The sequence below is a fragment of the Trachurus japonicus genome, chromosome 1 (genome assembly GCF_045865225.1).
Source record: "Trachurus japonicus isolate A0001 chromosome 1, Traja_1.0".
Lineage (NCBI taxonomy): Eukaryota > Metazoa > Chordata > Actinopteri > Carangiformes > Carangidae > Trachurus > Trachurus japonicus.
Genome location: NC_140907.1, coordinates 14,345,639 through 14,368,570, shown reverse-complemented (window position 1 = coordinate 14,368,570; position 22,932 = coordinate 14,345,639). Strand labels below are relative to the sequence as shown.

The window sequence follows — 22,932 nt, the reverse complement described above, 5'->3', positions numbered from 1 at the left end:
TCAAGTCACAGTCAAACCCCCCAAAGAGAGCTTTACAGTAACAGGGGTTACCCAGCTTAGCCACCGAAGGTTACGTCCTTCAGGCCAAATACATTGCAACCCGGCACCATGGCAGTTGTAATCCTCTACAGCTGGGAAATGCTCATGTTATAATATTAATGTTTTATTATAATTTTGTTTCCTGATATAACACTGGCTCTCATTATAAGACAATAAAAGGCAATAAATTCAGACAGAAACATTATATTTGCCTGATTTACAGGATATGGTGCAATTATAATTAGTTCTGTCATATGCTTTTATTGAGATAACTGTGTCTCATTGCCAAGTGTGTGTATATAGCTTTATTTACATGAAGGATTTTTTCTTGTTGCAGCTGTTAGCAGGTAATAGGAAAGTAATTTGTTGTTTAATAACCACATCAACAATGATGAAAATGAATGTACATTCATCAGAAATGTCTGTGGTGCAAATATAAAAATGGCTATAACAAACTATATGATATAATTCCACATGAGAAACGCTGAAAGGTACAATTATGTCCTCATATGTTTAGGCCACTTGCAGAGAAAATAGTTTCCAGCCAACTGTGAAGCAACGGGACAAAGGGTCAGAACCTCCAAGTCTGTGGCCGGTACTCTGCCAGAACATAGTGAACTGCTCTTTTCGGGATGAGAAGCAGTGAAGTGAAGGGGTTCAAGCACCTCTGGGTCTTGCTGTCAATGCTGCTGGTATCACAGCAGCACTAAAGCACACACTGAGCATGATGGTTAAACTCTCAAGGTACCAGTCTATCAATATCTGAATGTTTTAAGCCTGGACAGAGGAATAATCCATTATTATTATTTTTAAGAAATGCGGATAAATTCAACATTGTAGTTGTCCCTGACGAGATTGATGAGTTAGAACATACTTAAGAATTGCAGTCCTCACTGACATTTCTGTGTACTATGTCCTTGCTAGAAAAGCAAGAAGAATAGAAATACATTAATTGTGCATTATTACTGCAAGTTGTGGCTGGTTGTTGCAAGGGCAGCAGGGGGGTATAAACAAGCTCATGCCTCCAAAACAGACCTTTTGTACTACTAAATCAGAGGGCGCACAAATCATTGAGAGCACATAAATAAATAAATCCTTAAACAAGTTCACGGGGTGTGTGGAGGCTGCAGTTGTAATGTTAGTGCTACTTCTCAGTAATCTCATTCACAGATATTCATCTGTATGTGTCCTTGCAGCCACTTGAATTATGCATTATTACTTAAAATTGGAACTCACATCCCCAAAAACAAAACTTTTGTGCTGCTAATTTAGAAGGTATGCTCAGCCAGCTAATTTGCAATCATTCCTGTCATATGAACAGATTTGTTCAATTCATCTCATGCTATATAAACAGGGATGGTCACTGAGCACTTAAAGGGGAGCTATGCAAGTCCGGTCGCTTTTTTGCCGTTTGGGTCATTTCTTTTCTCTACGGAGCTCCCCCTACTGTTTTGGAGTGCATGTTTTCACCGTCATAAGAACTCACAGCTAACCCTCCTCTTTACCCCCCCGGCCATGTGCATTTGTTTTCAATGAAGCTGGTGAGAAGGCAGTCTGTGTAGCGATTTACCGTATATGGATATAAGTAGGGCTGGGTACAAAAATCGATTTAATCGATTTTGAATCGATTTCATTTAAATTTTGTAATATCGATTCACAGGGCATGAGATCGATTTTTTCCCCCGGTTGTCTTGTGCATGATGAAGCAGCGGCGCGGTTACGTCTGGCGCTCTGACTCACAGTATGAGCGGAGTTCCTTTCTTCCTCTTTGTAACTGTGCAATGTATTGCTGTGTTTGATATGAATAAAAACCAAACAAAACAAAACTACGAGCGGAGTTGACGTCAGCTCAGGTGATCCGCAGGTTATTGTTTCACCTGAGCGCTCCGACGCTGTGTGTGTGTGTGGCAGCGGTGCAGCGCTGACACACACACACACACACACACACACACACACACCGAGGCCACATCCCTGCAACCCTCCGACCACTTTGCCCTTTACATCACTGTATATCTCCTGGAAGTGCTGTCCATTCCACCACCTCTGGTTTTATTCCACCGCGACTTCTGCAACTTGTCCCCCACCCACTCGTGCTGCCTGCATCTAAGTGCAAAGCTGCACATGTCCTCCTCTGTCTCCCCAGGTCAACGGTGCTTCACCTCTCTCGTTCACAGCTGAACACGGAGGATGATGTGTCAAGATGAACGACTGGTTGTCATCTTCCTATCTATGTGTTGCATGCCAATCCCCCAAAGCTCCCCAAACCATTTCTCCCTCCTTGATGATTCAAATCCGTGTGACTTTAAGAGCAGCCCCTCCTCTGAAATAGCTCTTTTGTCTGTGACAGAACCCCTAAGGGAAACTATAGAGCAGCAGCACAGTCCTCTGTTTTTACCTCACTGGACCTGTGACACTTTGACATCCTGCAACTTATACACCGCAATATGGGCTTCTCAGACAAAGGACTTTCTTGGTTTCAGCCCTTTTCCACAGAGGATGCTTCTTTCAGTGCATAGCTGCAGAGCTCACCTTGCATGATTCATCATACCACTGCTATGCAGAAGACACCAAACTATACCTGTCCTTTACCCCAAACGACCCCCTGGATTCCGCACAGATCTCAGCTTTACTGACAACCTGAGATCGCCATCTAAAGGAATGCCATCTTCAACTAAACCTTTTCAAGACTGAACTCGTCCTCATCCTAGCAAATCAGTCTATCCATGACACATCAATATTAAAATTGCCTCTTTGACCCAAAGTTGTGAAAAAACAAACAGGGTGTAATGTTTAATGACCAGCTATTCTTCTTATTGTGTTGCAACTGCCTTCTAGTTTCTCACTTTGCACAATACAACACAGGAAAAATTATGTCTCAACTGACTCAGTTCACCACAAATAAATGAAATAAATGTGCCATCTCCATCTGTCAAATGAGTCGGTGTAAATAAAAAGCTACTCTACTCTATGTGGAAGATTTCATATTGAAATGCAGTTTTACTTTTTGCAGAGAGGCTGTGAAAAGGGTAGAGGGTTATGGTGCTATGCCTTGCCTTGCCTTATGTTTACACCTTGTGTATCATTGTATATTGTATTGATGAATTGTTTGTAATCAGGGCATCATTGGAAAAGAGAGCTTAGTCTCAATTGGGCTCCCTGAATAAATAAAGGTAAAAGAAAGAAAAGAAAATACACATGCACTAGGGAGTAATGGCTGCTCTGTTGCACTAAACACTTTAAAGAGGATGCACACACACTTAATGATGCTTGCTTGTGACACTCCCAAAGCTGTTAATGGGGCATGCAGACTGCTTGTGACTTTTGATGGCTGTCTTGGTTTTTGTTTACACTTTTTAAAGCAACTAACACAATTTGCTTGCTTTCAGTTATTTGTCCTGCGGCTGTTGTTGGTAGTTAAAGGTTGAATATGTTGAGTCAGAAAATAATTAGTAGGAGCACAGAGGACAAGAGGTTAAAGAGAAACAATGCAGGATATACCTTTTATGTTTAATTCTTTCCTTCATTAAACAGCTTTGAACTAATTGTGATGTCTGAGAGTGGAGGCTCCTTCCACATCGTGGCTGAAAACCAAACCTGCTGACCAGAGCCTCTGACCCGGTGTCACAGCTCTCGTCTCGGTGGCACCGCGAGTCCGCGAAACAGACACGACCCGTAAACCGTAATCTCTTGTTTATGATAGATAAGACTACATAAATACACACATCGTAACATGTATGTGATAATCCATCGATCCACTGATTGATTATGAAAAGCTTTGTTAAAAACAAATGCACACAACCGGGAGGAGGGTTAGCAAAACAACAGAGAAGTGACCCCCCCAACGTGGCTACTGGCTGGTACGAGGTAAACAGGAAGTCATTGTTGAGCTCGTCAAAATTTCTTCAATTAGCTAATTCAGACTAAATATAAATTTTTATGAAAAAGTACTCTGCACCCCTCTAAAGGCCCCGTGGATGTATTATTTTTGAAAAAAATATAGCTTTTATTAAGCATTTTCCATATTCAACCTTTTAAGCAGCATTGCATTCAATCCTGCACACATACACACACAGACCTACACACACACACACACACAAAATCAATAATTATCATCCGCAATGATGTGTTATTATGCTGCATTTAAGCCTCTGGCCTTAATGAGGGTTGATACTATCTGCTGCTTAGACAAGAAGACAAATGCACGTGAGCGCACACACACACATATATACACACACACACACACACACAGGGGAAATCAAGTCATTTAAATGGGCATAATGGGTACAGTAGCATGTGTATGTGTGGGTATGCAGGCTTGCCTTTGCATGATGTGCAGCCATGCAGTGTGTTGCTTTTTTAGAGCTGTAACACATACACACAACAAAGGCACACATTTCCCAGAGATCTTATTATGTGAATTGGCAGTCTCTCACCCTACAAAGGAAGTGGTATTAGCAGCACAGGTCTTTTTCTATTTCACGCTCCAACCAAGTGTCTACCAATTTGCATTTCCCACTAACACTCCTACATCTGTTGAGATGTAAAAAGGGAGAGAGGCAAAGCAGGGGAAAATGGCTGGGGAGAGGAGAATTGAGTGAGAGAAAAAAAGGTAGAAACAACAATGAGACTAGTAAAAGAGGGGAATAAGTGAAGAAAGACTGGCCCATTACTGAAGGAAGAAAGACAGAATGTGAAGGAGAGAAGGGGCTCAGCCAGGAGGTGATACTACTGGGAGAGGAAGAGTGGTTCTCTAACAGTTGTACTATACAGGAGGTTTGAGTGTCATGGGTGTGCAGGTGTGATGTGTGATATTCTACTCTAAAGCAGAGGTGTTTGCTCTTTGTCTTGGTGCTTGGTTGCTTTGTTTTTGTACGACAGCAGCATGAAGGTACCCGTGAAATGCCATTATCTCTTCTTCATTCTTTGCTTTTATGTGTGTGCAGGTTTCAACCAGCTGGCCTGGTGGAGAGGATCCAAGCTATAGCCCAGAATGTCTCCAACATGGCAATAAGGGTGGAGCAAATACTGCAGAGCAGCATGGTGCAAGGAAGAGGTACAGTAGCATTATCATCTCTGCAATACGCTTTTACCTTCTTATTTAAAATATCTGAGAAATACTATAGGGAGGTAGGTACTGTATAATGACTGAAGAAAGGAATAAGTGTTTCACTTTTGAATGTTTATGTGTATGTTGTGTTTATGTCAGACCCCAGGAAGAATAGCCGATGCTGCTGCAGGTGCTAATGGTGATCCTAATAAAGAAGATCCGCACTGTAGCTCAAACGACTTTATAAATGAATATACCACACAATTTAATTACAGGAACAATAAATACGTGTACAAGCCACAAGCACACATTCACATAACAATCTGGTCTGAGCCACTAATCTCATATGACTTACGATAAGAGATACATTGATTTTGATTGATTAACTTAATTATCCCAAAGAGAAATGGGTCTGCACCATAGGCATAAAATTGGCAATAAATAATAAGAACATACACTATATAAGCAATCAAACCCACACATGGCAGACACCCAGTACCAGCAGCAGCATTATGTGGTATCACACACAATAGTACTCACAATTTACACAGCAGTGCTTAAAGAGGTTCATAAACTTTGTATAAGAAACTAAACGTGTTAAACGACAATAGCAAAAAATGATACACATTACTTAGCAACAGCAACTTACAGTAAGTAATAAATATGATTAGGATGATGGCTATCTTTTGCTGTCAATTAAGTTGCCTAACTAGCAACAGTATGTTAGAGTGTTTGTAGCAGTTTATCTCACACTCAGGAGCCCTGAACCACCAGATGGGAAAAGCTGAAATGGAGTTAAAAAATCTGAGAATATTTTCACACTCTGTCTGCTTGCATATTGCTCACAAACTACACAGGGAGATGAACTGTCGTAGAGTATTATTGATGCAGATGTTCTAGGTTCTAACCACTCTCCAGTTAGACTGGGTATATAGAGAAGGGTATATGCAAACTGAAAAAAAAGGTAACTGAGTAACATCCAACTTAAGACACAGCTGGACTCCTGCACAGCTGTCAGCTTGCATTGGAGCAAAGCTTCAATTGCAGCTGTTATTTAAAGGAGAATGGAAGATAATGTAAAACACATCTGCACACATACCCGTGCAGTGCACAGTACGTGACAAATTGTAAATGAGTATTATCTAGCTGATTTTTTTCGATGACACAAATAATTTCCGTCACATTGCCAAAATACACAGATGGCGGTTTCACTTACACATCCCTTCACACAAAAACAAAAAACCATAAAACAATATTAAAACAATGCTTGATTGTGATTGTGCCAGCAAACACAAGTTAGAATAAATTGATTTAAAACATTAAGGGCCTGATTTACGAAGACCCCAGATTTTTTTTTGGTTAGCACAGGCAAAATAAGTGATCTACAGTACTAGGAGTAATCCGCTAAATGACAACACGCAGTATTCAAATGAGGGTTTTGCGCATGGAGTGTGTGGACAGAAAGCTGGATGGACGCAAACGCAGAATGAAAATTTGATCTTGATGGATTAATAGAGGGGGGCAAATAAACATATTGTTGAGCTGCAGGAGAAGAAACGTGAGAGATTTTCTGTGAGAAAGTAAATGTGGTTGGTAAAACAAGAAGAGTACAGATGAAGTGAAGAGAAGAGGAGGAGATATAAGGTGAAGAACAAAAGAAAATTTGGTTTTATGGTAATAAAACCTCATCAAATGAGGAAGAGCGACTCTGACCAGTGTTGAGCAGCAGGTGCAGCTCACTGTCTTAGATGAGTAGGCAACCTGCTGTCATTCACTGGGCTGGAGGTGCGCACTCTGGCACAGAGCTCAGGTGGGACACTGGAGCCACACTCAGGTCTAAACGCCCTGACCACAGGGATCAAAGACGGGGTGAAGGCAGCGGTAACGTCTCTCAGTTCTGATCCCAGAGCTGAGCAGCCAGGTACTGGAGAGGGAGGAGAGGAGAGGAATCTAACTACATCTACTCCTCCCAATAAGGCAAACGCGCTAAATGGATTGCGCATGTTATTTTGCCCGTTTGGGAGACGCAATCCTCAGTGCGTCCGATTAGTACAGTAGATCAGCTTCAGCATGTATTTGCGCGTGCAATCAAGTTTGCCAACGTTTTTACACATACAAACCTGTAGTGAATCAGGCTCTGACATAGCACAGAGGAGTGTGTTTGCAGTCAAACCCAGGAACAATTTTTTATGGACTGATTTTATTTTTCATTTATTTCTAGGAAAGTGATGTAAGACAGAGATAAGTCATCAGTATCATCATACTTGTGTATGCAAAGCACTGCGGTCATGCTTCCAACCAACTGTGCCGTTCTCTGTTGTCTGGCTCTTGCACATCTCTAATCAAAACCCAACTAATTTAAAGCTTGTGGCAGTTGTGTACATGCGCGCGCACACACACACAAACACAGCATTCTTTCTTCATTATTCTCCTCTCACTTTTTCTCTTGAGGGTAATTGCCCAACTCTTTACATGTGAATAAATGAGCATTACGTCTCCTTTTGTTTTTCCCCACTGCATCTGCAGGGAGGACAGCACTCGCCAAAATGAAAACACTGCTGCTTTCTCTAATCACAGATGAATTGAAGCACTGCTGGCAGACTTTATTATCATACGGCTCAGTGGCGGTTTATTTATCTCATGGTCAGGCATGTGCGAGGGGAGGCAGCAGAAGAAACAGAGAGACAGAGGATGTGATTAGAATTTCCCCCCCTCAAGCTTTGACGAGGCTTTTATGTTTTGTCTTGCAGGAACAGGGGTCAAGTTTGTATGTAGTTAATTGATCAATTGTTTCTGTATTGTTTCTACATTGGTTGCTATTGTAATTGTAGTTGGTGTGTGTGCGTTGTGCGTGCGTTCGTTTGTGTGTACTTGTACAGCTATACTGTACATGTGAGGACCAGTCTGAGTTTTAAACCATCAGAGTGATGACATTTTGGGAAAGTGAGGACATTTTGGCTGGTCCTCACTTTCTCTGTAAGGTTTAAGTTAGGTTAAGAGTAATAGTTAAGGTTAGGCATTTGTTTTGGATGGTTAAGGTTAGGGTAAGGGGCTAGGAAAAACATTATGTCAATGAGTGTCCTCACAAAGATAGCCATACAAACGTGTGTGTGTGTTCAGTCAATGGAGAGAGGCCTGGGGGAAGACTTATGTGGAGAAATGTCTCTTTTTCATTAGGCAAATGGATACAGACGGAATCTGGAGAGAAGGCAAATTTGTTGGTCCAGAGAGAGGGAGAAGCAGGAGAGGTTTGAAAGACAGAAAGACAATGAGAAAATAAAGCCGCATTGGATCCTTCACGGACGATATCATTCCAGTTCTCTCTCACTCCCTCTGTCACTCTCTTCCCCTCTTTTCCTCACATCAGCAGCAGAGAGGCAGTTAACTAAGTCAGTGGAGCAATTAATGCAGTGAGTGCAGCCTAAGTGAGTAGACGTACTTGCTAGCACAACCCAAGGAAGCTTGGCAGTGGTGGGAGACGGGGGTCTGCTGCTTTGTCAGGCCCAGTGAATAGTGTGCACTGCAGTAGAGCAGATATGGTGCGATGTTGCGAAGGAGGGAAGCACATGAATTTATGGGCACCAACAGCACATATGGCATACGCTGGGAATGATGATGTCGAGGGGGAAAGTGAACACTGCCATAAAATGTCGACAAGTGAGTAGAGAGAAGCTGTTAATGTGAGTGATACTGTAACCTGGCGGATGTGAGGGATGAGTCTGGGGGTCAAACAAGTTCATGCTTGCAGTCATTTTGTGAAAGTTAATTGATTAAAACTTGAATTTTAAAGAGGTTTTTCATGCACCATATGTTGCTAAATGAGCTGATAGATAATATTACACTGGGTGATTGCAGTTGGAATATGAACTTCACTGGAGAATGAATTTCCACATTAGAGAAAACTGATTTAAGTGAGCTAAGCTGGTGATCCTAGGGGCTAATGAAGCAGTGACTGTGGGTAAAGTAATAAGCAAATATCGGCCGATCATGTATGACTTGTTTTTTTTTTGTTGTTGTTTTTTTTATAATGGGAGTGGATTGTGGTTTATGGCAGGGCATCTTCTAGAATATCGCCAACCTATAAAAAAAAATGCATTAATGGTTTATAATTGAAGGTGTAATTTCACTCACTGTGTCTATTCAGCAGTGAGAGATGGGTCATCAAGCCAGTGTGAAGTACCAAGAGACCCACGCTTTCCGGAGTGTCCTGGGAAAGTAGATGTAAGTGTTATTTTTTTATTTTGATCAAAACAGAACAGGGACACTGTGACATGTTATGCTGAAAGATATATCATTATTGTTCCATGACCGGGTAGCAAATGTTTATTGGCCCCATGATAATCAGTCCAGGACTAACAGCTTGGGAGCCAAGGTGATAAAGAATATAACGTATATGTTTTTATGTGTGTACGTGGATGTTTGTTTTTTGTGTAGTGGATGCGTGCACGTTGGACGTCAGATCCGTGCTATGCTTTCTACGGGGTCGACGGCTCAGACTGTTCCTTCCTCATCTACCTGAGCGAGGTGGAGTGGTTCTGCCCACCGCTTATCTGGAGGAACCACAGCAGCCCCCCCACACAACAGCATGTACAGCAGCCAAAGGCCCCCAAGAGACAGGTGAGGAGACCACACACAATATTAATAAGACAAGACAGGCGATGATGACAACAGTAAAATAAATCTTAACTTTGTACATGTTAGACAAGAATGTAAATGTGTTCAGAAACACACAATACAGTAGTTCTGTTTAAAAGAAAAAAGAAATACTCTTGACATGCGTGTGAATGACAGCACAAATGCAGATTAAGCTATAAAAAAAATGTGATGGATTACAGTCTCCCCCTCTAAACTGCACACACTTCAATTACACTCGATGCCACCCTGCACAATAATTAAATTATGAACCTGTGAGAAACACTGTAAAAACTGCACCTGCCAACAATAGAGCTCTCTTACAGGACAGATTGGGACAAAGGTATGGTTCTTGTGAGAGAGTGAACACACCAATCTCTCATTGTTTTTCAGCATAGAAAAAGTGTTTTATCTGTTCCGAATGTGGCACAATAGACTCACAAAAATGGTACTAAACCTGGTTTTATTCCCTTTCTTACCTGTCACTGAGGAAACTCCAAAATCTGCACCTGAGGACATGATTTAGACTCGGGGGTTAAACATACAGGATTGAAAACAGGACAAATAGATTGTGTTTTTACTCTCTTCTTTTTAGGAATTTAATTTTCAGTAAACATAGTCCAGTAAGATCAGTTCAGTGGAGGATAACTCATTGAAAATACTACAGTCATACAAATGAAATAGGGAACAAGAGGAATTGTTGCTTTTCCCAAGGTACAGTTTTGAATTCAAAGAACTGTGGTGGTAGAAATGATGGTCAAAATATTCAACTGATGAGCAACCTTTATTTCACCCTGTTCACATTTCTTATTATTTAGCTGTCATATATTCAACACAGAATGAAACAACGGTCCCCACTATAGATTATTTGTGGGTGCCTTATATAGTGTCTTTGAAGTGCATTCGGTTTGAGAAAAATGCCATTTTAATGGCCTTAATGTTAATTTCTTTTCTTCCTATGATTACAGAAGAAAAGAGGAAAAGGAAAAACACATTTTTACAGAGCATAAAATAACCACATAGAATATTTCTCTAACTATCATTAGCCTCAAATTGTTGCCTTTACATCTCCTATTTTAGACAGCCAGTAATAACAACAAAGACAGAAAATTGAGAATTGAGTGAGAGTGGTTAATAATGGTTGTAAAACTGTCAATCACATGCCCACAGTACCAATCAAAAGCTCAAGGATAGCAACCTATTGCTTGGAAGCAGTTGTTCAGTAATACTGTCGGAGCAGTTTTCCCCCAACACTACATAATAGTTGACCTTCATCTGACCCTGTTGACTTCCCACTAATTAAAACAGGCCTTGAAGTAACATTGCGGAGTTTTTCGGCTTTAAAATAATATTTCCAGACTCATTGCAATGGTAGAAAAATGGTTAACAGGATGAATGGTGCTGCCGCCGCAGCCTGAGCGGGGTCGCGTCGGCTGAAACTGCACTATGTAACTTCCCTGCACGGGTACGAAACACTGCCCCCCCCTCCTCCCTCCCTCCCCTCTGCGTCGAGGGAGAGACGTGGTGGGTAAAAGCGAAACTACGGTTCTCCTCCGGTCGTTGTCGCCGTTGTCGCCGCCGCCGCCGCGTAGGGTGCTACAAACCTCATCCCCCTCATCATTATCTCAGAGCCTTTGTTTTTGTCAGCATTGACCTTGAGGTCACAGAGAATTGCATATTCCTCATACAGAAATGAATACAACCTCTCATACTATATGTGCGATGTGTTGAGAAAGGTTAGTCTTTCCTCTATACAGGTGCAGTTTTTTTAACAGTGTTTAATTGGGAACAAAAGATGAATGTTTAGAACATGCGTGTTTAAAATGGTTATTTCAGTGAGTTGTGTGTATCATGTCTCTGCATGTACAATATCACCTTACCTTTTATGATTTTCATTTGTGGCAGCTGTGAAATTGTCATGAGGATAATGCCAATGTAAATGATGGCTGACATATCCATCTTTACCCTGCAACACAAATACTTAACTGTGTACTACAGTCTCCATGTTTCTTGCATGCAAATGAAGCTGAGTCAGGGTTGTTTTGAAAGGAATGCAGTGGCTGATATTGCAACACCTTTGTGTATAGCCTTGAAGTAGTAGGTTCTCAAGGGGCACAGTTATTCCTAAAATGTAAGTGTTAACAAGGCAAATATTATGTCATGTTATTAAATTGTTTGCTGTCCCAGTACAGTAGGTGTTCTATATGATTTACAGAGAATTTCCATCGCATATAAGAAGATTTACATGCACAGGTTACATCAGCTGATACTTGCTCTCAGCAGCTTTGCCGTCTTGTCTAGACTAGAAGCCATTTAAAAAGCAAACGAGACAGAGAGTCTACAGCGTTGCTAGTAGCTCTGTGAGGCTGCTTTGTCATTGTAGAAAAGAAAGAAAGGGTTGGTCAGATAAATTCTAAGGTATCCAACGATGTCCAATATCCAATGTAGACCTCATGATGAGGATCAGCAGAGTTCACAAAGACATATCAACATAGTAGTAATCTGTCCTGTAGCTGTCCAAACAATTCACTGTCTATCTATTCAGATAGATAGATAGATAGACAATAAATGATCTATCTATCTATCTATCTATCTGAAACATGGTGTTTGGGGAAACTCAGTAGATCACCAAAGTTGGTACAATTCATCCTCTGGGAACCATTTATATGTACAAGGTATACCTACACTGCCATCATGCCTTGGAAGGGAGTAACACCTGTAGCTGGAACGTCGGTCTAATTCCCTTACCTTACTCTGATCCTCTTTCCATATCTCCTTTTACTATTCTATCCATCACCACCTCAGGCTGCTTTCCGCACAGACCTCTCTGTACTCCTGGATCAGGTGGGAACAGGAAAGGAGTCCCTCAGCTTCATGAAGCGCAGAATCCGCCGCCTTGCACAGCAATGGGCAACAGCCGCTAACCGCCTGGATGCCAAGCTGGAGCAAAGATGGAGGGACCAGAAGAAGGTAACAGAAAGTGCAAACATGCAAAGTGCAATACACAACCAAACTGTGCAACATGGAAACATTAATGCACACATTGTACCTTGTAAATTCACAGTCAATATAATCCGGAAAATCTACATACAGAGTCTCAAAGTGATCTATAAATGAATGATTCAAGGTAAACTAAAATATTTCATTTCAAAAATAAGCATTATGGCATAAAATGTTTTTAGGCATGAAGAGCTTTTTCAGTTTCTTCTTGAAGGTATATGATAATAGGTGCAAGGATAAAAATGATAGGGTACCATCCATCACTGCAGTCTACATTATTCTCCTGATGTGTATATCAGTTCAAAAATGGTTTCCAATTACACTGAAATTGTTAAACCTCATTTTGGTTGGCATTCAAGCAATTTGGTTGGCATTCAAGCAAGAAAGAAGGAAAGAAAGAAAGCAGAAAGACGCATAAGGAAGATGATGTATGATTGGTACAGCTACAAGATGCCAAGCATGTGCCAGTGCCAGAGGGAGAAGAATAAGATGAAAAAAGAAGGACAAGAGGGCGATGGATGGTAGAGCGGAAGGATACTGTAGAATATGGATTAGGAAAGGATTGATGGAGAGAGAGAGGGGAGTCGTGAGCCACAGCTGAGATGAGCAAGCAGCAAAGACTGGAGGGCCAGGACGCCTGTGGATATTGGCAATTTCATTTAAAATTGGTTAAGAAGAAAAAATAAGGGTGTAATTTAAAGGCTTATTTTTCCAAATGTCAATGAAAGGACTATGTGATTAAAACTTCAGGAGTCTTAGAAACTCTCTGCACCATGTAACCTTTCACAACAGCACATTTTAGGTTTGTCCAGCCTCCCCACCAATTTCTTTTCATGCTCGAGGACGAGTCATCATCTTTTAGTAAGAAAATAATGATAAATGAATGAGTTAATGTGAGAAGGCAGATTGAGCACATGTTCTGCCTCTTCTCTCCAAAATGCTTCTCTCTGCCCCCATCTCTCTCTAAAATAAGTTAACAAGGGTGGAAATAGTCCTCCGTTACCGTGATTGATGTTCTCCTTTCTTGTGTTGCACTGAGGGGATTTGTTATCCTCTATCATGGATCCCGTAGCAGCCTATGTGCCTTACAATGTACTGCTGCTATCTCAAGAGCAGATGTCCTGGTGTTTGTAAGAGTTAGCCTTGGCTGTCAAAAGCTGTTTATCACAATAATTAGAAACGGGAGTCAAAAAAATATGTACATTTGTGTGTGTGTGTGTACGTGTGTGCGTGCATGTGTGTGCGCTTGACTGCTAATTGGATATCACTGCAATAAAAGCCAAGGGCAGAATCTCATACATTTTATTTGAAAATTAAATCACAGGATGTTCCAGTCAAATTTACCATTTGACTATTACCTTTCTCCCTCACAGGAAGATTAATTTAAACTTTAAAATAGGCAATCACTTCAGCATTGAGAAGGGGAACACTGTTTGATTTTAATTAAGTCTGACCTCGGAAAAAAGTGTCTGATGTGAATTGACTATAGCCTTGTACTCACCTAACCTTTGCCTTTGAGAAAATCCCCACTTCCAATAGCAGCTTTAGTATTCTGCTTGAGTGTGCAGTCTTTACAATTCCAATGGGGCTCTGTTGATTCAGTGCTGTTTCCTTGTTTAGCTCTCTCTTTGATTGTAAGCAGAGTAGATGTTTACTCAGAAAACGAATAAATTAGTGGAGCAGAGAGGCAAGTATGGCGGGATAAAGGATCAAGAGGGAGAGGAAAATGAGAGAAAAAGCAAGATGATTCTTTTTAACAGTCAGCAGCAGACTCAAGGACAGGAAACTGGGAGGGGTGTGTGTGTGTGTGTGCATGAAAGTGACAGTGGAAACATGAGCAATAGGAATAGTATTTTTTTTTTCCCCTTCAAAATTATTTTTAGTACAACTCCCATTGTAAACAGTAGTTTCTCGCATTTTTTAAAATAAATTATCCCCAAAATGGAGGCCGCTCTGCAGCCAAACCACAGAGGTAAATACATTTAAAAGTACAATGGACAGCCTTTAGTGACCTGCACCTTCTATAATTCACAACACACAAGCTATAGCATAGAGCCATAGCACCAAAACACCAAAGGAACAACTTTTTCAAGTTGTCTCCCTGTAGTGTAGTTTATGCAAATTACCTCTTAACTACAACCTTGCACATGTGGTACCAGCACACCAGAGACAAGCTCCACCGATTACACCCTTACAGTAGTTGACAAATGGCTAGCTCCACCTACAAATACCATGGAAGAAAAATAAATAAGAAATAATGTGCTATGGGCGGCACAGTGGCATTGTGATTAGCATGGTTGCCTCTCAGCAGGATGTTTCTGAGTGCGTTTCTGAGGCTTGGGGCCTTTCTAGGTAGAGCTTGCATGTTCTTCCCGTGCCTGCCGGTTCTCAGGCTTCTTCAAGACATGCACAGTAGGTGCAAAATTTGCCCAGAGGTGTGTGTGTGTGTGTGTGTGTGTGTGTGCAGTGTTCATCCCTACATGTCTTATGATAGACTGGTGACCTCTCCAGAGTGTACCTCGCCCTCATCCTATGTCAGCTGGGATTGGCTTTAGCCACCCTGTGAGTCAGCAGTATAGACAGTATATAGATGGGATAGACGGATAAAAAAAAGTGTTACTCGGAATGAACACAAAAGCCAAAACAACAGAGCAAAGAATGCACCACCATATTTACAGCCCTTCTTTTAGACTGCACCAAAGACAGAAGACACATGGGTAAATTAAATTAAATTACATTGAATACATTAATTATTCATTACAAATGTATTCACACAAACCTAAAAAAGTAGATTGGAGCGATATGTAGTGGTTGTTTGAAAATGTATTATGTGTACTGTACGTACGTTTACACTGTACAAATGGAAAACCCCAGTACATACAAAACATCCTGTAGCCTGTAAATTGCAAAGTACCGTTAACTGCTTTTTGTCCTATGATGAATATTTGACAGTTGAAGGAGTGAGATTAATTGTATCTAGACCGACACAATGTGTGTTAAACCAATTTACTGAAAATAAAGATATCTGATCAAAGCCTTATGGAATGGAGTGGATGATTTTCCGATAAGCCCACTGTATCTACTTTTACTTCAAAAAGCATTGTTGATGCAGCTGGATCAAAGGGCAACCGAAGTGTGCCAAATACACTTGATGAAGCTTCAAAAATATTGGACCAGTTGTTATGAAGGGATGAGCAAGACCAAAAGTTGTGGATCAGCGAGGCAGCAGCTTGTCAGCACCTGCCACGGCCAGGGTTAATGCCAGGATCAATTTGAGAAAGTCTATGTTTGGGGAAGATGTCATTCTGAAGGTTTTTTTTTCGGTTAGAGTCAGAGCAGAAGATAGTTTCTACAGTCAAAGATTTTTACCATGATGTTTGATGAAAAAGGTGTTAAATATTCTAAGAAATCTCTTTTCTTATTTGACTAATCTGCCGTTTCCTGACTTCTTGTGAAGTTCAGAGAGAATACAGTCAACCTTTAGCTGCACTTCACTTTCAAAGATGTTGTACATTTGAGAGAACTCTTTTTTCCCAATGTTTTATCAGATTTAATCAAAAGCCTGGGTCAGCCCAGTCATCCATGGAACACTTGGTGTATTAATATAATATAAAACAAATTGATGTTCTCTTTTTTCTTTGTATCAAAAGAGACATGTTCAGATAACGCATAATGGAAAGGCTTTTAAGAGATAACAGACACCAGACTCAAAGACGCTGACCTCACCCGGTTAACCTTTGGCAGTGCATCCACTGCCCATCTAGTATTCATTTAAGTGTTTCGGTATGTGACTTTGTGCCCATCTGCGTCTGCCTGGTGTGCACTGAGCATGCACATTTAGTGTGTTTGTCAGCACATGCCAAACTGTTCATTTCCCTTCTCCCTGTATCTTCCCTCTTGAGAGCTAATTGACCTCTGACTGATGAAGTGCAGAAAGTGGAGACTAATGGGATATGGAAGGAGGAGTGAGGGAGTGGAAGAGAAGGGGGGAGGAAGCAGGTTGGAGGAGTATGACAACAAGGGATAGAGGAAAGACGTGAGGAGAAATAAAGAAGGGAAAGTAGTCTGTAGAAGTGCATGAAAGAGAAGGTGAAACTAAGGGTAGAGCAGTGATGGCTGGCAGTGCCAGCTTGTAGTGCCACCCGTGGCCTACCATTGGACAGCTGCGACCTTCATACAGGCCACAGTGCATGATCGGACAGGGACACACACACACACACACAGACTTATTCACGCAAAGTCCTGCGCTTACAGATGCTGAGACAAGCATTAGCATTCTTCTGCCGTTGGCCTGTTAGTGATGAGTGGAGCGGAGCGGAGCAATGGAGTGGTACCACATCCTTGAGAGCTGCTTTTACTCCTCTGCTCTCGTATGTGCACACCAAGGACTTTCCAAGGATTTTTACTCAAGACACAATCATATTACATAAAACGTTCACACAGACAAAAGATTTCCTTTTCCACAGCTAGTTATGCCAGTTATTGAATCACATAACAGAATAGGGATAATGCTGTGGAAAGGCCTTCATACAGCATGTGGCATTAAAGTTTTGGGAGACAGAAGACACATAAAGACACACAGGCACACAGACAGATGGAGCGTTATAAAGTTCAGCAAGACATTTGAGCGCACATGCCTTGTTATCGTACCTTTCTTTCTGTCTCAGTGGATTTGGCAGGTCTTTGTGTTCGATCCCCACGGGACATTAACAGTATAGAGCTGCTTTAGATCATGTTGAGAATCCCTCAAGCTCATAGTGAGTGTACAGGCATCCACGCTGAACACGCACCAACATCCAGAATCACACACAAAAGGAGTCTGACTGGAGTTCATCGATGTATGTCACTGTGGAAAAAGAAGAAAACATGCAAACAAACAAAAACAAACAATCCCTAATCCACCAGGACACACACGGACACACACACCATCTGGGAGTAGCATAAGTCCAGTACATAAAGAGCTCTGTCTGTGATCAATTTCCTCAGGGAGTCAGCTGGGCCTCGTACAAGAGTTTATGAGGAGGTAAAGCTTTAGCTTCCTCTGTTCCCTCCACATTGTGTGGCTTTTCCACCTCTTCTTTTTGAAGCTAGTTGCATGAGCAAATTGTGAGATTGTGTTGGCGGTGAGTGTGTGTGTACCGGTGATCTGCACGGAAGAACACAGTGCGAGCCACCCACACGAGTCTCTCTCATCTCCGCTCAAGCTATTGATTGCTGCTCTGATATAAAGGTTACCTCTCCAGCGTTGTTCTGATATGTTTCATTGAACTCCTCTCTAATTTTGTTCCCATATGGCAGAATTAACATTAGCAAATGAAGATAAATACGGCCTATTAGAGAGGAAGTGAAATCCCTCCTCAGCAGTTTAGATTGTGGGTGCGAGTTGCCAGGTTTTGCAAAGCACTCTTACCTCTCTCTATTAACTTTGCATTACTGTATGGATGCCAGTTTTATTGAGCCCCATCCGCATGCTATTCAGTTCTCTGATATTTCTCATATTTATTTAGCAGTGTTGCTGCTGCCAGTATATGAAATTCAGCTCCTTCTGTCTCCATTTTTGCATAGTTGCCAGTGTTTGTGCGATACACCCTCGCCACCACAACCACCAAGTCAAGAGAGCGAATAGTGTTGGTGCCATAAATTCTCACTCTTGCCATCTGCCACCCAAACTGTAATTAAATTTCACTTATCTTTTTTTATGAAGCAGAAGTTAATAGAGCAGGCTTATTAAATCAGAGGATTTTTCACACCAGCTGGATTCTCACTGGAGCTTGACTCTGCTGCGTACACACCATTGTCCAATGCCTGATACACATTTTGTACACGTTAACAATGCAACAGCAGAGGAATGCCTTATATGGCTGTAACAAAACTGAATATATATAAAATTAACTATAATGAATACTAGTTTACTGCTGTTTTCACTCAATTCTTGTCACATTGTACATTTTAGGATAATGAAATGTGTGAGATGTACAGCTGTATTTGTTCTGTGTGCAGGGGGCGTCTATGTCGGCTCCTGCAGTTAACTTCAACATTAGTACAAGGTGGCTGGTGAGGGGATGGATAATAAGAGAATACATTGCAGCATGCTTGTAAAAAAAGCCCTTGGAAGCTTTTCATTAGGGAGACGTAACAAGCCTTAGCCATCAAAACTTTCTGGCCAACTCCACACAGTTGACCCTAAGCTCATTATGTATGTTGCATGGTGAAAAGTTGTGGGCTTCATTTGCCAGCAAAAGCAGCGGGAGGTGTTCATGCTGCGTTAGCTAATCAGGATTACTCCACAGTGCAACGTTTGGACATGGCTGTGTCTAATCCACTGTGCAAAGCAACGTGTTGCTTATGTCTCGCTGGGTTGCACTAATTATGCACTTGCTAGGTGCAAACGCGTGACGGGACTGTAGCCTGTGAGAGCATGGTTGTATAATAGTGCAACATATAAACTGTAATTCCTTCACATGTGTTATAGGATGTTTTAAAACAAAGGGGATTTTCCCGATGGGTGCCTCGAATTAGTTACAGCTGTTATCTGTGTATACATTCTGTGCAGAAGAGATGAGTTGTTCGGTAAAGTCCATAATGATGGATTTCTACACGTGCATGCTGTTCCATTGGCACATGAAGGGATAATTCATTGAGGATTTTAAAGAATTACTTTTCAGTTTCCATAATTTCCTTTTCGAAAGAGTCTGAAATTCTAATGATTTAAATCCTCAAACTCATTAAAACACTTTCAACTGCAGAGACTTAACTTTCAAGGAGCTTAACTTTACTCAGTATGCACACGTACTGTATATAAATAATATAATATAAATCAGATTAAATTAAACTTACCTTACTATATACACATTATGCATTAGTATCATCAAGACAATTTGCCTGAAAAGTATGCTACTTCAATAGATGCACATTCTGGTACATCATCAGGTTTTGTAATCTACAGTAACACAAACAACATAAACACACATATCAAGTCGTCACTGCTTTTAGTATTCAGGTATCAGGATTTGTCCATCTAGACTATTTAGCTATTCAGGTTCAGAATTGTAACTTAGAAATGTCAAAGTAACAACTCAGTAGCACAACAGCATGTTATAAATTGTGAACTGTATTATATATGTATAAAGGACATTTTATCGTCTTCATGGCTTTGTTCGTAACTGTCAGCTACTGTAACTTTTCAAATTCAAGGACAATTCTGGTTTATTTCAACATCTTTTCAGGACTATATGTGTGTCTCTTAACAATAGTTACAATGCTGAGTTTAATGAATCCTGCAACATTACAACAAACAAGCTCAAGCAAAGCTTCGGAACAGCAAAGGTGTTATTTTATTTTATTTTATTCATATGCACAATGATAAAACAAGAATTTTATTTAATAATACAAATAATTGTGCAGGAGAGGAAAAGAAGCCCAAAGGGCTTATATAAAATCCTCCCCCTCAATACAAAATCACTAAAATAAATCAACCAATAGAAAAAGAAAAGAGAAAAAAGCAAAGAAGGCAAAGAAATAAAGAAAAAACATAATAAACAAACAGAAAATATCCATAAAATTACAAATTCATTTCAATTATACTAGACATAGAGTATTATTTTTGCCTGGATAGTCCTAAACATTTTCGAGGATGATACAAGCTTAAGAGACCTATGTAAATACCATCAGTAAAACATTTGTTATAGTTTAGAGATCTTAGTTTAGCTCTGACTTATGATACGTGCCTTAGTGTTATGCACACACAGCTGTGTGGTTATTAGTGACATTCAGGTGCAGTTTTGTTTTTTCTCATAGGCCAGTGGTTTAGCCTCACCATGTTCTCAGTTATTAGACTTGTAAGAATAATGTTTTTATATCCAGCTGAAGATGGTCAACATTATTAGAATGCTTGTGTAATAAAAGTGTTATGTCCCTGTCTTTCTTCAGATCCTGGTCCATGTCGGCTTCCTAACAGAGGAGTCTGGAGATGTTTTCAGTCCCAAGGTGCTGAAGGGGGGTCCGTTGGGAGAGATGGTCCAGTGGGCTGACATCCTCACAGCCCTCCATGTTCTGGGACACAACCTGAAGATCTCCATGTCTGTGAAGGAGCTGCAGGGGTGAGTTACAATGTGCTGTACCAAACTAGTGCTGGGGTGTTTGGCTTATCTGTGGCGATTACTTTTAAGACATGGATGTAATAGACAAGTCTTTGATTATTCATCTAACATGCCCCTTGGTCATCTATGCCTCCTTGTCGTGATTTAATCCATGATTCTTTACAGAGAAGAGGACATTGTGAATGGAAATTGTTTTACTGTGAAGGCTACAAACACCAAGCTCGGCAGTAATGTGAAACTAACAGCAGTGTGAAAATTGTTGCTGATCAGGTAGTTACTGTTGAAAACCAAAGTAAACCTCTGTCTGAGATGTTAATAAGAGGAGTCAGTCCGTGACATTTTCTCCAGTCCACCAATTACATTATGTCAATATTGGGATTATTCAAATAAGGAGACATGTTTGCTTTGAGAAGAGAAAGTGTATCGATTGGCAGGGTCAAGGCTACGAGTAAACACTTTGATTACTTGAGCCAAAGTCTGATACCTTGTTAACATCTACACTTTTGACTTCCTTTAAAATTACTTTCATTAACGTCAGTGAGTATTGAACTTGTTTATTAGGAGGAAGACGAAAAGTCTGCAGCCCCTAATGACCTTTTACATTCAACCCATTATCACTGTGCTCTATATACCCAAAATGTGTAAGAGAGTGTTGTGTTATAATTACATCTCATTCCCACTTAACCCAAAGATTAGGCATGAAGGCTCTAAGGTCCTGTTGATATATTTGTCGCTGTATTGACCCCGTATTGATGCACTCCACAGCTTCCTGTCAGTGTGACTGCGTCGGTGTGCCTTTTTATCCCCTGCGTCAGCACGCTTACATGTTTCTGCTGACGGACACAGCTGTAGAGCCAAAACACACAGACACACACTCACGCACACACACACACACTGACGGGTATACTGTATGGATGTAAATCTATCCTGTTGGGAAAGATCCCTCAGGCTTGTTCTGTCCACCCTATGCAATATCTGCTTCACGGCTGAGACAGAATAAATCACAGAGGATGTCAGAGCGAAGACAAATGGCAGATGTAGAACAGCAGCATTATGAATAGGTATGAGTGTGAGAAGACAGCTGATTCATACTGTAGATGGGCGATGTCTTTGTTCAGCCTTGATTGGGCCAATAGTCTTTGTCTTTCTGCCATCACTGATCACTGCAATGACACAGGTATGGCTTATAGATCAATATAATGATGTCTACAGAGACCCCGCTGTACTCTGCATTTTACACTGAGCATTGCCTGTGACATCTCTCACAAATCATAAAAGAAGCATTGTACTGACTCCCAGCCTTTGGCAGCCATTCTGTAGACATATAACACCTCTGCAGGGAGCTGGAGGGATTGGGAAAATCTAAAGGAAGTGTATTAAAGAATGAGTTTAGAGATGGCAGGAACATGCACAAGGCTGAGTTCAGCTGTCAGATTTGAAATGGATGGCAGGATTGTTTTTACTGCCTTCGTGTCACCCCAGTATCCTGGGACCCGTGTTTTGAAATTGGTCTTTCTCACAACCTGGGCTTCGATATTTTCTGTAACTGCACTGCATAATCTAACATACCAGCATGAAGAATTATGTTGTCCACCTCGCCCACATAAAATGGCTTTGGGAGAAAAAAAAAATAGCTTTTAGCTTCTGGATTACTCAGGGAAGAAGTCTAATCTTTCTCCAGGCGGCATTTGGACCCTTACTCAGTCTTTTTAAAAAAACATAAGCATGAGGAAAAAGCACATCGACTTTGTTTCCTGATGTCAAACTCTCCACACAGTTTGCTGTAGGAAATCGGAACAGAAAAAGTTTCAGCAGCATGCCCACAACAAAGGTGATAATGTAGTTTGTCTATCAGTTTTAATTTCAATTAAAAGTGTGTGCTCACTTTTTTTTTTATCTCTGATGTTCCCAGATAATCTGTTATTTTCTTCATTCAAGCCTCACAGCTGCAGTACTGCAGTCAAAACTACTAGTGAGAAAATCATCGGGAAAACAGATGCCACTTCGTTTTTCCTGCCTCATTACTAAGCTGCACACAACCGCACTGATCTGTGATTTCAAAGGCACAAGTGCAGAAATACACTGGGGATCATAAATATTATTTTTAGGTTGTTT

At 40.9% G+C, this 22,932-nt stretch overlaps 1 protein-coding gene across 4 annotated transcripts in view; it reads left to right on the top strand.

The window, feature by feature from the left end:
• LOC146991544 (alpha-1,6-mannosylglycoprotein 6-beta-N-acetylglucosaminyltransferase B-like) overlaps window positions 1-22,932 on the top strand; it is a 127,422-nt gene that overhangs the window by 45,399 nt on the left and 59,091 nt on the right. For 2 of the 4 annotated variants that reach the window (XM_085774303.1, XM_085774285.1), the window contains exons 4-8: window positions 4,983-5,092; window positions 9,234-9,307; window positions 9,521-9,703; window positions 12,524-12,688; window positions 20,648-20,817. In XM_085774303.1, coding sequence (XP_085630429.1) covers window positions 4,983-5,092; window positions 9,234-9,307; window positions 9,521-9,703; window positions 12,524-12,688; window positions 20,648-20,817 — 702 coding nt within the window. Of the gene's footprint in view, window positions 1-4,982; window positions 5,093-9,230; window positions 9,308-9,520; window positions 9,704-12,523; window positions 12,689-20,647; window positions 20,818-22,932 lie in introns of all 4 variants that reach the window. The other 2 variants (XM_085774292.1, XM_085774277.1) reach the window with 1 other exon arrangement.